Genomic DNA, 12,325 nt, shown 5'->3' with positions numbered 1-12,325 from the left:
GTAAAACTACAAATTCGGGCACTCCAAGCAGTTGTTTTAGGAGAAAAAAATTACTCATCAGATTATTTGTGGTGCTCTGCAGACTAAAGTGGTACTGTGCATTGGTAATCGCTTGTTTTTTGCTTATGATACTGGGATGCAACTTCTTCATACAGAACCTTTCAAATCTATAGTTGATGTAGACCTGTATGATGATGTAAGAAAATTCATATTTAAGAAACATTATAGTGAAGCATACTGTGTTTCCACTTGCTCTCAATCTAAACCGTAGCACTACCATCTTCAAGAACATCATAAATTGTAGATATAATATAAACATTAATGGTATAGAAAAGTCTAGTCCACGTCACTGCTCCTCTGAAAATTAAGTCCATTTTTAGAATTGTCTCAGTGATCAAGATGAAGCCCATTTATTCCCTCTCTAGCAAAGTGAAGGTGGTACCTCTTCCAAAAGTCTAATGCCTAGGAAAGTAATCATATATATAGTGCATATGTTAGTCTAGATCCAACAAAGTTTAAGCATACACTTAAATGCTTTGCTGACTCAAGATAGAGTTAAAGATATGTTAAGTGCTTTGCGGAAATTGGGCCCAATTCTTGCCAAAAGTGCACTTAAATCATGAAACAACTTCAGTGCAATGAAAGATTGCTAGCCTCAGAATAAAACCTCTTAAAATGCTTTTTCCATAAACAATCCTTTTAGCTCTGGGTTTTATTTAGAGAGTATTTAATTTTGACTCTCTTTTACTCTCATTGTTACTTTAATGTAGTAAATAATTTCTTTTTCATAGTTAACTTGCTCCCCCTGGCTTGCTTTTGAAGAAACGCCAGGTTTTTGTGTTAGTAATAACAGCAGCGCTTTGCTGCATTGCACAAATTGGACCATGGCATTTAATAGTAACTGGTAATAAAGATAATAAAAAAATATAAATCACAAAATAAGATTGCATTTTTAGTACAAGTGTCTTCACAGTTCACTGTGATGTAAAAGGAAGTATAGAAAATTATTTTAACTTGATATAATCCCAAAACAGAGGATACTGTAAGGAATGTATAAATGCAACAGCGGTATGCCAGGCTATGAGACTGGGCATTTTAACATCCTAGCAAATGAAGAAAAATATCCTGAATTCTAGGCCATTTACTCAAAAAGATTTTAAAATTTGGTGAATAAATACTGGATTTCAGATGACAAAGCTTAGTGTAAAATAAGCTATTTTATGCTCCATTTAAGTAAATCCTGTATGTAAAGAATTCAGGGTTGTAAAGTAAAATATTCTAACACTGGGAAATTCTTCCCCTTTGAGGTCATTTACTGTGATATAAGAACTCATTTTGCCTTTCCCATTCAGAGTTAGGTAATGATCCTGTTTACATAATCCTGCAGACAATTTAAGACCTCTTAGTCTGCAATATTTTTGCAGACTTGAGCTGGGATGAAAATGTCAGTGGGTTGGAATGATTTGTGGAATTTGTCTCCATCCACATAATAGATTCCTGCAGATATTAAGAAGCATCTGAGTGAGGGACTACTGCAGTAACAGCAAGGTTTTAGCTGCTGAGGGTACAGTGCATTCCTGGCAGACCAGGAGCAGATGCAGCTGTGAAGCTCCACTAAGGCCAGTGAAAGCTCTCTGGGATAAACTTGTGAAGACCAGGACCCAGTTTCTCCTGTCCTTCTGTAGGTTGTTGGGGACTGAGATCAGATAATTTCCACCTACTTAAAAAAACTGACAAGTCTGCAACTTTACATTTAAAACCAGAAAAAAACTGACTAACTCGGGAAGGTACGATGTTTAACTTCCCAGAGAGGAAGAATGATGCTGACTGGGACTGAAAAGAAAGCCTCTTTGATTCAAAAGGACTACAGAATGATCCTGGATCTAAACCTAAGGACCCTGAGCAGGAGGATTAATACAGGTAGGGTTTCATTATTTTGTTTACCACTACATAAACACCTGCTACTTGAATAAAAATTTATTTTGTCCAGAAATAAACTGCAAAGCCTGTCCTTATACACATAATAACCTACCTCTATCATTTGTCCCTGAAAAGTTAAACTGTAAACCCAGAAAATAAGCCCTGAGAATGGGTTAACTTCAGGGATTAGAAAACTGAATGGACTTTTCCAGCTACCAGAAAAAATTTTCTTGGTAACACCTGTACCAGAGAAATACATGCAGAGATGTTAACCGAGGGCAGTGGCTGTTTGTAAAGAGAAATTTGAGGGCGCATAGAGGTACTAGCACATGATATCTTGAAGAGGCTGCAGGGTGGTAATTTCTACTAGCGCCATGTCCACATACAGTGAGAAAGAAAGAAACACTGTTTGTCTCCTTTTCATCTTTCCAAAAGTACTTCCATGGGGAGTGTGTAACATGCAATTTACACTAGGTTTTGATTTCTCTTAGGCGATACATTTGCACAAGAACGCATAACATATACATGGGTTTATCATTCTTTCTATGTACTTGTGTCCTATAGGTGATCAAAAGAAGACAACCACCAAGCCCAGCTCCTTAATAAACATTTCCTCTATTCAAAGCATATCTGCTGTCTCATAAGCTTTGAATTATTTTTGACTTTTTAAGAATAGCAATGGTTATACCATATGGCAAATACAAAGATTCTTCCTTGTTGCTGTTTTAGTTGCTGTTGTTCTCTTTGAACCAAGATTTAAAATAGTTTGTTAAGTCAGTACTGCCCACTGCTAGTAGAACCAGCAGTTCTTCCTGTATTAGGCAGAGTGTTCTGAACCTCTTCAAACTGATCCTCTGACCAGGATTTTTGGTATAACCCGTGTTCTAATATTCTGTACTTACCTCATGAACTCATTTCCTACGTAATTTCCTATAATGTCTTTTTTTTTTCTTTTTTTTTCTTTCTGCTTCTTACCAACAGCAGGAAAATCAGAGGAATAATAAAATAATAATAATTCCAGCACAACTGACAGAGTCAGTTTGAGAACTGGATGCAGCTGACATCTAAGCCCTAGAAATTGGCTATTTGTCTGTCATACTTATTTTATTCTTTCTTGGCCTGAACAAAATTTCATTGATTTTCAAAGGGGGAATTGTGCTCAAAAAAAGTTTCTGCTATGAATCGACAGGGAGCAATGAATAAATTTTTTATTTTTTTTTTGCATGTGCATCGAGAGGAAGATGGGAAAAATTAGGCATTAAAAATCTGTAATTAGGCAGTTAAGTGTCAGTCCAAAATCTGTTAAACATACTGTAAAATTAAATTAAAAATTGCAAGATCATTTCAGGGAAATTCTAACAGTCAAGTTTTACAGTGTCAAAAAGTTAAATTTGATTTTTAAATCAGGCAAATCATTAGGGGAAAGCACTATCACTGGTGTTTAAACAAGGTGTAGAAATGTTGCCTATAATGTGAGATTATCCCATAAGAAAGACTCACAAGAAGGACTGTTCTCATCCCTGACTATAGCAAGGGGAGCGTGTGGAGTTTAGTGTAACTGAGGCTCCCTGCTGCCTGCTGGGGATCCCAGTCACCTCTCTGCTAATACAGCTGCAGATGATCCCTGTGTGGAGCCTATGCTTCCTGCCTTGTCCTGCACTGCCATGCACTTGTTTTCCTCACGGTGCTGAAACAGGACAGAACACTTACCAAGTTGAGGTGTGATGTGTCTGTGCCCAATGAATTCATGGGAGCTGCAGGGTGCGATACGTAACATGGTGTGGGACCTCTTCCCAGGTGGGCTTCATGGGGATGGGGGTACGGGGAAGAATGCCAGAAGATGGCAGATAATGCAGGTGTTCAGCACACACATTCCTAGCTCTGAGAAACCGTCTAGAGAGCACACTGGGCACAGTTCACACAGAGTACCTGAGGAAAGAAACCTGCGTCCCTCCTCAGAAAAAAGCAATAGAAAGAGATTTTGTAAGGCTAGGTGACTCTCAGACCTGTCTTGATGACACAACTAGGAAGGCAATGCACTGTGATGAAAGAAGAGGAAATGACAGTGGGGTTTAGGATGGGGACATCATAAGACAGTGTAAGGGAAGAATAGTCTCATGAATTATCTTCAACTCCATTTTCTCCCTTCAGAATAACATCAGTTCCATATATCTATGAAGCTATTCTGCTTGAAAGCCAAATACCATGTTCTCCAGCACAGTTTCAGATGGTTGCCAGAGAAGGACTTTTTGTCCAGTTAGAGAAAACACTACATTTGAAAATATTCCCTTTGAAAATCAAGTAACAGATATTCGTTGAGGCTGGTTTCCTAGAGCAGCCATCAGTTTCCAGGCACAAAAGCTCTCTTAGGATTCCAAATTCCACACTCACTCTCTTTTCGTTCTCTGTCTAAATATATGGAGATAAAATAGTGCACAGTGTATTAGGCAGAATCTGCTTCACCAGTGACGTTAAGACCAGGAACATATGTGATGTAGAAGCACTGGAAGATGACCAGCTGTGCTCTCAGTCTGTTCAGCCTGTTGATAGGACTAAACCGTCAGCTCTAGGCATTCTGGGATTCAGGTTATAATGTAATAAGATATGTGGAAGAAAATGAAATATGAAATTGGATAATGCATTTAATTTACTGTACTAATAGGCAACAGTCTAGTTATGATGTTGCCAAACAAGCATATTTAATATTTTGCTATGGTGAGTTATTATGGGAGTAAATTAATTTTCAGAGAACAGTGGCATTTGGGGAGGAGGAACAAAAACGTAGAAGTCAAAGTCTGCTGCTTTTTATCACTTTTAAGGCAAACTAGGTATCTAGAAATGTGTCAGAACAGACAAACTCATATTATTTTTCCATAAGAAGCCATGCCAGTTTTGCCCCTTTCTTTTATCTTAAGTAGATTACTGTCATCACCATTCTTGCCAACAAGCAGACTCATTGGAATATTTTTCAAAAATGAACACAAATATTGGATGCAAACAGGTGGAATGAATTAATTTCAAGCATATGGTTCTAACATAACGATTTCTGCAGTGCACTGTCGAGACATTTAGGGGTCTAACTATCACACATTTTGGCAACAAAGCTGCTTTAAGAAATTATCAGTTACACAGCTATAGATGTGAAGCCAGACTTACTGATGTGATCCAGACTGAACATCCTGCCACACACACACATACAAACATGCATTTGTAGGGCAGTTTTTAGCTCTAAGACATGGCAATGATGTGGTTTACACTGTTCTCCCAGTTGTGTTAGCACAACTGAAAACAGTGTCAAACAAACACAGCAGACAGGGACTGGGAGCATCTACAGGGAAATGGTGCTTCTTAGGCCAGCTTCACACAGTACGTTGTATAGCTGTACTGTGCACCCTACAATACCCTATAGTGACTGCACTTCCAGGCTGCAAGTCCTTTTTTGGTAGAGCAAAGAGGTTTCTGGCTTACATTCATCCTGGGCTAATTTTCAGTCATCTCCTTTACTATTGGAAGTTATTATTCCTTTATTTGGTGGAAGCAATCTCTAAAAATAGACTACCAAAAAGGGCTGAATTAGAGAAAGACAGCTGGAAAACTATCTTAGATAAATAAATAGGTCTCAGAAAAATATTATGTTTTTATATTGATACATTTTCACATGAGAACACCCATTTTTTTCCTCAGTTATTTTAAAATGTAGTAAAGCTACAAATATCCTGATGTTCAGGTTGTTATTCATTATATTGTGTTTTACTAAATTAACCAGAAATGCAACATTTTTTAAGATGCCTTTGTAGTAGGTGGAATCAGAAATCAATTGAAAATAGCAGATTTACACAATCCAATCTAAATTCAGATATGATTTTGTGCCATTATTTTGTTTAAAAAGTGTTTGCTTGTCTTTTCAGTGCACATTTATGATTATCTAAGAGCTCCATTTTTGAAAGCCTACTGTGAGGTCAGCACTTTGTAAAAACAGACTCTCTTCCTGAAGGGCTCAAATACAGCCTCACATAGGAATTTATTTCTGTGAATACTGCTTTTTTAATCAGTCTTTACATTCACATTCTTTTTTTGTATCTCAAGCCCTGCAGAATGGCCAAATATGACACCTCATAGCTGCCATAGACAGACAAGAAGCAATCATAACATTAGAGATCAATGCAAATACTTTTTTTCTTAGCAGAGATTTCACATACAAATTATCAAAATAACTTAGAGCAGACAAAACACCTCAAACCAGTGGCTTTTGTATAATCCAGCAGATGGTGCTATGACGCAATAAACTGATTTAAGAACACAAGAAATATACTGAATATGAACATTTTACTCCTTTACCTGGTGCTGCTGGTTTTTCGGTGGCTGGTTTGGCTGCAGGAGCTTTTGCTGGCTCTTGAAAAAAGAGAGCAAATTAAATCAATTACTATGGATTGTAATATTTAAAAACAAATAAACAAACAAAAATTCAAACAGAAATCTGAGGGAAGGCTTCCAACGAGGTTCAGTCTGTAGCATTTTTTATATTGAAGAGCTAGACAAAGGTATTTCCCAAAAAGAAAAGAGCTGAGTTGCTTTCAATAAGCTCAAAGGCATCAACAAAACAGCCATCTGAAGGAATAACAAACTCTTGCCATTGGGCACAGAATAATTTCTTTTAGCCTTTTTTGTCCAGTAATTCACTACCTACTGGCAAAGCAGAGCAAAGCAGGTATCTAGGGGTTTGGGCATGGCCATGCTGCTCAAGCAGCAGCTGTGGTCTGGGAGCATTTGCATTTGATTTTATGAGAGCAGAAGGTCCTTAACCAGCCTATGGCAACAATTTCATGTGTGATCCTGCACTTGAAAGAGCAGCTGCTGAGTTCTCCTAGCAGAGAAGAAGGACTTTTCAGGCTCCTAAACTGTTTCATCTGTTCTTGATCTTTTCATTTACACTACCTTCTCTTTGCTGAGACAGTACATTTCCTTGCAGAATGAAGCTCCAAATGATAAAGGGTATGTGCACCCCCAAAGGGACTTGAAGAATCTCAGTCCTGGTTAGAAGAACCTAACCAGCTTACTGGATTTCTTTACTCTTTACTAGTGTTTAGTTAACTGCTTTGATCTTCAGCAACTACCAAAATAGACCATATTTAAATCACAATAATTTAACAAATACCCGTATGCTAAACTCCATTGACTTTCATAACTGATTTCTTATATCAGCTAGAAGATCCTCTAACTCACAATTCACCTTTCCATATTTGAGAGGAAATAATTAATCATTTTAATCACAACCTGAATTCCAGAATACCACAAATATGTTAGCAAATCCTTCACATCTGTCACTGCACTATTGCAAAGAAAAATGATATGGCTAAATCGGGAATGTAATTTTGATTTCTTCACCTCCAGTCTTTTGAGAAATTCATAAAAGATGAATCAGATTGTCTTCTGGAACAAAATGAAAACAAAATATATTTTGCATGTGTGGGATTGTTTTGTTTCCATCCATTTGAAAGCTTACAGCAGACAATTATATCCTAACTTATTATCACAGCATTGTAATTACTTGGGGTGCTCACCTCGACTTCAGGGAAATATGTGGAAGACCTTGAAGTATTTACTTAATGTTACTTTCCTGACTGCCTGCTCTTGCAGAAGAAGCAGGACACCCAACACACGTGTTCTACAAGTGACAAGACGGACTTAATACAAAACTGCAGGACTCCTGCATTTATTTCCTTCTGAGCTGTTGGCTACAGCTTGTTGTCCAGTGAGACTTTTTAATTTTTCTTTTGTAGCATCCGTGAAAACACATTAAGCTGGAATTCTTTTTTCTACCAAGATTTTTATTTTAATTTGAAATATTTAAATTCTGAGCAACTAAAATTATTTCAATTGAAGTAAAAATTTAAAATGAAGGATATGTTTAACCAAAGCCTTTTAATTTCTTTTTTTATTTAACTTTTCAGTAGCATTGAAACAAAAGTTCAAAATGTTTCAAAATTTCTTTTGCAAGCATAAGCTTTGTAGTTTGTAATTCACACATTGTTTGAATGCTAATCGCTGTGCATCAATAAGTGTCAGATGAAAATTGCACCTTGTGAAAGCTGGGAAGTTTTGCTGTGACAGCTGCTGGAGAGTTTTCCCACAAGCAGAATCATGTGCCCAAATCAATAGACCCTTTAAGACCTGCTTGCAGGCAGGCAGTTATTTCACCAACAGGACATTACTTGCAGAGTAAGTCCATTGAATCTTTTGTTCAGTGTTTCTGCAAAATTTGAGTAGGAAATAAATGTATAAGCTTTTCTTGATTATCAAAAGAAATCTTTCTTTAAATTCCTGAAGAAGTGAGGATGGTGGGGGATTATTCTGCCATACAGGTCAGGAAAGATAGTATATGGAGATGGGAGCCTGAATCTTTAATCATGAATTTGAATGAGATTTCAAATTCCCATAATTTTCCTATTTTTTCTTATATACTGCACTTTCAGAACACAGATCTGAGAAGATGAAGTTCTGCCAGTGAAACCGTCCTACTATGTCTGTGTTGAGGCATCGATGCTCGGAAATTTGTAGAAAAAGAATGTGTAAGAGTTCCATTGATAACAATATCATGTTCTCACAGCATGTTTTTTGTTATTTATACAGAATAGCCCAGCCCCTACCTCTCTTCTGCCTCAGAAGTCTCTCTGGCTGAATCTGAAGTAACTGGATAGGCAGGGCCCGTTTTTTTTGCATTTGTGAAGATAAATTTGGTGGTCCCCTTGTTGTACCCTCAGTCTTCCTATCCCATTTACCAAAATTGATGCCACTGAGAGCATAGTTAACTGAGATCTCATTTGGAGCTGAGATCTCCCCATGAAACTTTGGTTTTTGAAGACAATGATAGAAAAGAGGGGAAGGCAGAACTGTCAGTCACAAAGGAGTGTGGAATTAGAAGTAGGATAAGAATGGATTTAGAAAGTAAGAGGCATCAGAAGTCTAAACATGTCATTTTTTAATTATAAATGGTGCAGCCACTTTCTTCTTTGTATTTTCAACAATTCAATAACTATTATTTTGTACTATTGAAACATGATGTTTGAAACTACATGACATATGAGAGAGATTATAACCTATGACACAGTAGTATCTTACTTTTGAGTTCTTTGGACACAGCAGCTTCCATTTTACCTGTAAGATAAAAAAACACATCTGCATAAAAACAGCTAGGAAAGCTTTAGGTAGATAGAAAACTGCAATGTGTGCTTTAGAGGTGAAACAGCTTATTTCCCACAAAGTGAATTTGAATGGTGCAGTAAATCGGTTTACTTCTGTTTGTTTTCTGGTACAGTTTAATTTAACCTTAAGTGTAAATCCAACAACACCTGTGTGAATGTGAAAATTTTTGTTTAATTTCGGTATAGTAATCTGTGAGTTTCAACATGTAATTGAGTTATCATGGTTGACATGTACTAGCTGAGCCATGGCTGCTCATCATGTGTACATTATCAGGCTGCAGAAACACAAGGGAAAAGGCGCTAGAAGCCGAAGTATGTAATGAAAGGAATTATCTTCCTACAATTGTTTGCAACCATACAGTTGAGGCTTAGTTTGGAAGGCTTCACACAACACCTAGCCAAAACTCCAACTGCCACATACTTCCCACAAACCAAAACAAATGGAAGATTTACAGCAAAAGGGAAGAAAGAGAGAATCCAAGCCATTCCTACAGACCAGCCAGGAGGAAAGATCCCTGCTTCTGCAAACTTTTCCCAATGTTCAGTTAAAGTTCAATCTAATGCATTACTTTCAGGCTTGTGAAAAGGAACTCATATCCACCCCTGGTTGATCTAAACAAGGTTAAAATAAATTGGCTATTTCAAATCACAGCATGGTCAGGCAGCTTATCAGAGACACTTAACTAGGCTGTTCAGTCTCATCTTTAGTTAAGGCGACATTTTTGTGCCATTTTTTGTAGGACTTTATCTGATTGCTGAGAGAAAATTAAGGATCTTTACTAAACAGATGTAAGTGGGTAGAAATACTCAGTGATAGCTTCCCTCTCCATTAAAATTCTTGGCGCTATTCCACCTCAGGGCTTTTAGCTGGGTACAAAAATTGTCCATTTTTATAACCATACTTCAGGCCTTGCATGCCTTTTTCAGTGGCCTCATCTGTACTACTAAGAAAGGTTCATGGAGGTCTTGTGGGATAGGAAACAAAGAGACGCATAGACCAGTATCAGAAGTTACTCCCATAGGTGCCCATAAGGAAATGAACATCCTCTCTAATAATCTATAGTGTGCCTAAAATGCAGACGGGATAATGTTTTTACCTACAACATATGTGAATGATAAATTAATTGTGCTCTTAAGCACTAATACAAGAAATACTTCAGGGTAGATGCTGCCAAAATAAGTAGTTTGCAAAACCAATACCATTCCATTACGGGCAATAATATAAAGTTCCTTCAGTTTCTGTTGCTCTCTAAATTGCTGTGAAGAATTTGATATGAGATAAGGTAATGCAAATGACTGCCAAGTAGTCTAATAAAAAGTCTTGAAAAATTCAGAAGAAAATACATTTCTATTTGGATGATATGATGCTCTGAACTGAAATGTTTCTAGGTTAATCCTCTGCTTCCACTAACTCTCTGTGAAAGCATGTTTTGCAGGCATTACTTCAAAGTATGATAATTACCACATTTAGATGAAATTAATCATGAGGCAGCTTTCAGCCACATTATCTGGCTAAGGAGCCTACTGAAGCCTTCAAGAAGTGCCTATTAGGTGCCAGATATGGAAATGTTTAAGTGTGTATATTGCAGTGATATGATCATTTATCACAATAATCTTCTATTGCTGAAGGTTATAAAAAAATAAATAAATTCACAGCATCATTTGCAATAACAGTCTGAATCTAAATAAAGCCCTCAAGTTCTTTCATTTTTTTTTTTCATAGAAGTCATCATTTATTAGGACAACATACTTTAATATATTTTAGAGCCATAATTTATGTTGAAAGTATCAATGTGTTTTTCCATCATATGAAATACACAACATATAGTAAATTCTGAATAAATATCTGGACAATTTTTGCACTAAAAAAAATCTTATCATTTAGGGTGGTTTGGTGCATTTTGTTTTGTTTTGTTTTTAAAGAGCAAAAAATTACCAACAGTTGGTTCCAATAGCACATGTTGATATGAAAATATAAATATTTTTGTGCTTAGGCTATTCCTTTCAAGCCAAGGGCCCTAAAGTTTGATTTCTAAAGCCATACTTAGGCTGTAATGATTTGCAGAAAGGTGCCCAAAGGAGTTTTTGAAGGAGCTTGAACTATGGAGGTTCCTTTGAAGCTATATACCATTTGCATCTAGGCACCTCATATTTGAATGCAACATGTGACAATTGCAAAGAACTGAACAGAAGGATGGAAACTCACAGAAGGAGGGAAAACTGACCTGGATTTCTGAAGTCCCAAAATGTGCTTACCTGCTATACACCACAAATAACACATAACTAAACAACTCAAAGGAAAATAATGCCAAAACTGAATTTAAAATAAATTATATTAGTGTAATTTAAGTCAATGAGCATTTTGTCTCATTCATTTTTGTTTTGTACAGGCCTAGGGTTTAACTTTTAAACTACAAGGGTGGTTGAGAATGCAGTTTATATTACATGGGGTTTTTATAGTCATTACGTCTTAAAACCACCACCACCAAGCTCTCTGACACCTTGGTAGGTCTGTTTTTTTCAGGTTAATTAAGAATTGGAATTCGCAGAAATAATTAACTTTTCAAACACTAATGTTAGGCAACATGTAAACATCCTAATCGCATCTTTGCCAAAGAGTTTGGGAAATAGAATCTCCAGACCTTTAGGCTATTTTTCTCTTTAAAACTTTACATCTGAAGTCTGGCAACAGGGAAGGCAAGTGTTTGACACAAGAATGATGACTACACTTTTTGGAAGCCATGTAACTTCATTAGGACCCATGTAACAGTTGAACATCAGGCTGGGCACTCTAGCAGCCTTAGAGAGTAGTACAGTCAAAAGCACTGTGACTGTCTTTGGTCTTGGTGATAGAACTGTTTGATATTCAACAATAGGAAATGCATTTTCTTTTCAAGAAAAGTCGCACTTCTACAACAATGTAAAACAATAAAAGACCCCTAAAATTTTAGCAGACTTAACACAGGTGATGACTTCAAAATATGATATGTTTGGTAATTTGGTGCCAACCTGAAGTAGTCAATTTTTCAGAAGTTGTTGAGGGCAGGTTTGATATTCAGGTCTTCTTAAAGGGCTTAAACCACCCAAATAATGAACAATCAAAAGTTTCTGGCTATGTATGACAATCTTATCCATGCTGTTGGTTTTGCTTTTAGTTTTGTTTTGGTTTTGTGGTGTTTTTGTGGTTTGGTTTTGTTTTGTTT

General features: G+C 36.7%; 1 protein-coding gene across 3 annotated transcripts in view; it reads right to left on the bottom strand.

Moving 5' to 3' along the window:
• Positions 1-12,325, bottom strand: part of LOC133272638 (triadin-like) — a 95,458-nt gene that overhangs the window by 64,479 nt on the left and 18,654 nt on the right. For 2 of the 3 annotated variants that reach the window (XM_061460001.1, XM_061459999.1), the window contains exons 4-5: positions 9,040-9,075; positions 6,259-6,312 (exon numbers count right to left, since the gene is read on the bottom strand). In XM_061460001.1, coding sequence (XP_061315985.1) covers positions 6,259-6,312; positions 9,040-9,075 — 90 coding nt within the window. The remainder of the gene's footprint in view (positions 1-6,258; positions 6,313-9,039; positions 9,076-12,325) is intronic. The other variant, XM_061460000.1, reaches the window with a different exon arrangement.

The sequence above is a fragment of the Pezoporus flaviventris genome, unplaced genomic scaffold (genome assembly GCF_033815535.1).
Source record: "Pezoporus flaviventris isolate CSIRO_AGI_PZ_B2104156 unplaced genomic scaffold, CSIRO_AGI_Pfla_v1 ptg000031l, whole genome shotgun sequence".
Taxonomy (NCBI): Eukaryota; Metazoa; Chordata; class Aves; order Psittaciformes; family Psittacidae; genus Pezoporus; species Pezoporus flaviventris.
The sequence above is the reverse complement of the archived record's forward strand: the minus strand, read 5'-3'. Positions and strand labels throughout refer to the sequence as shown.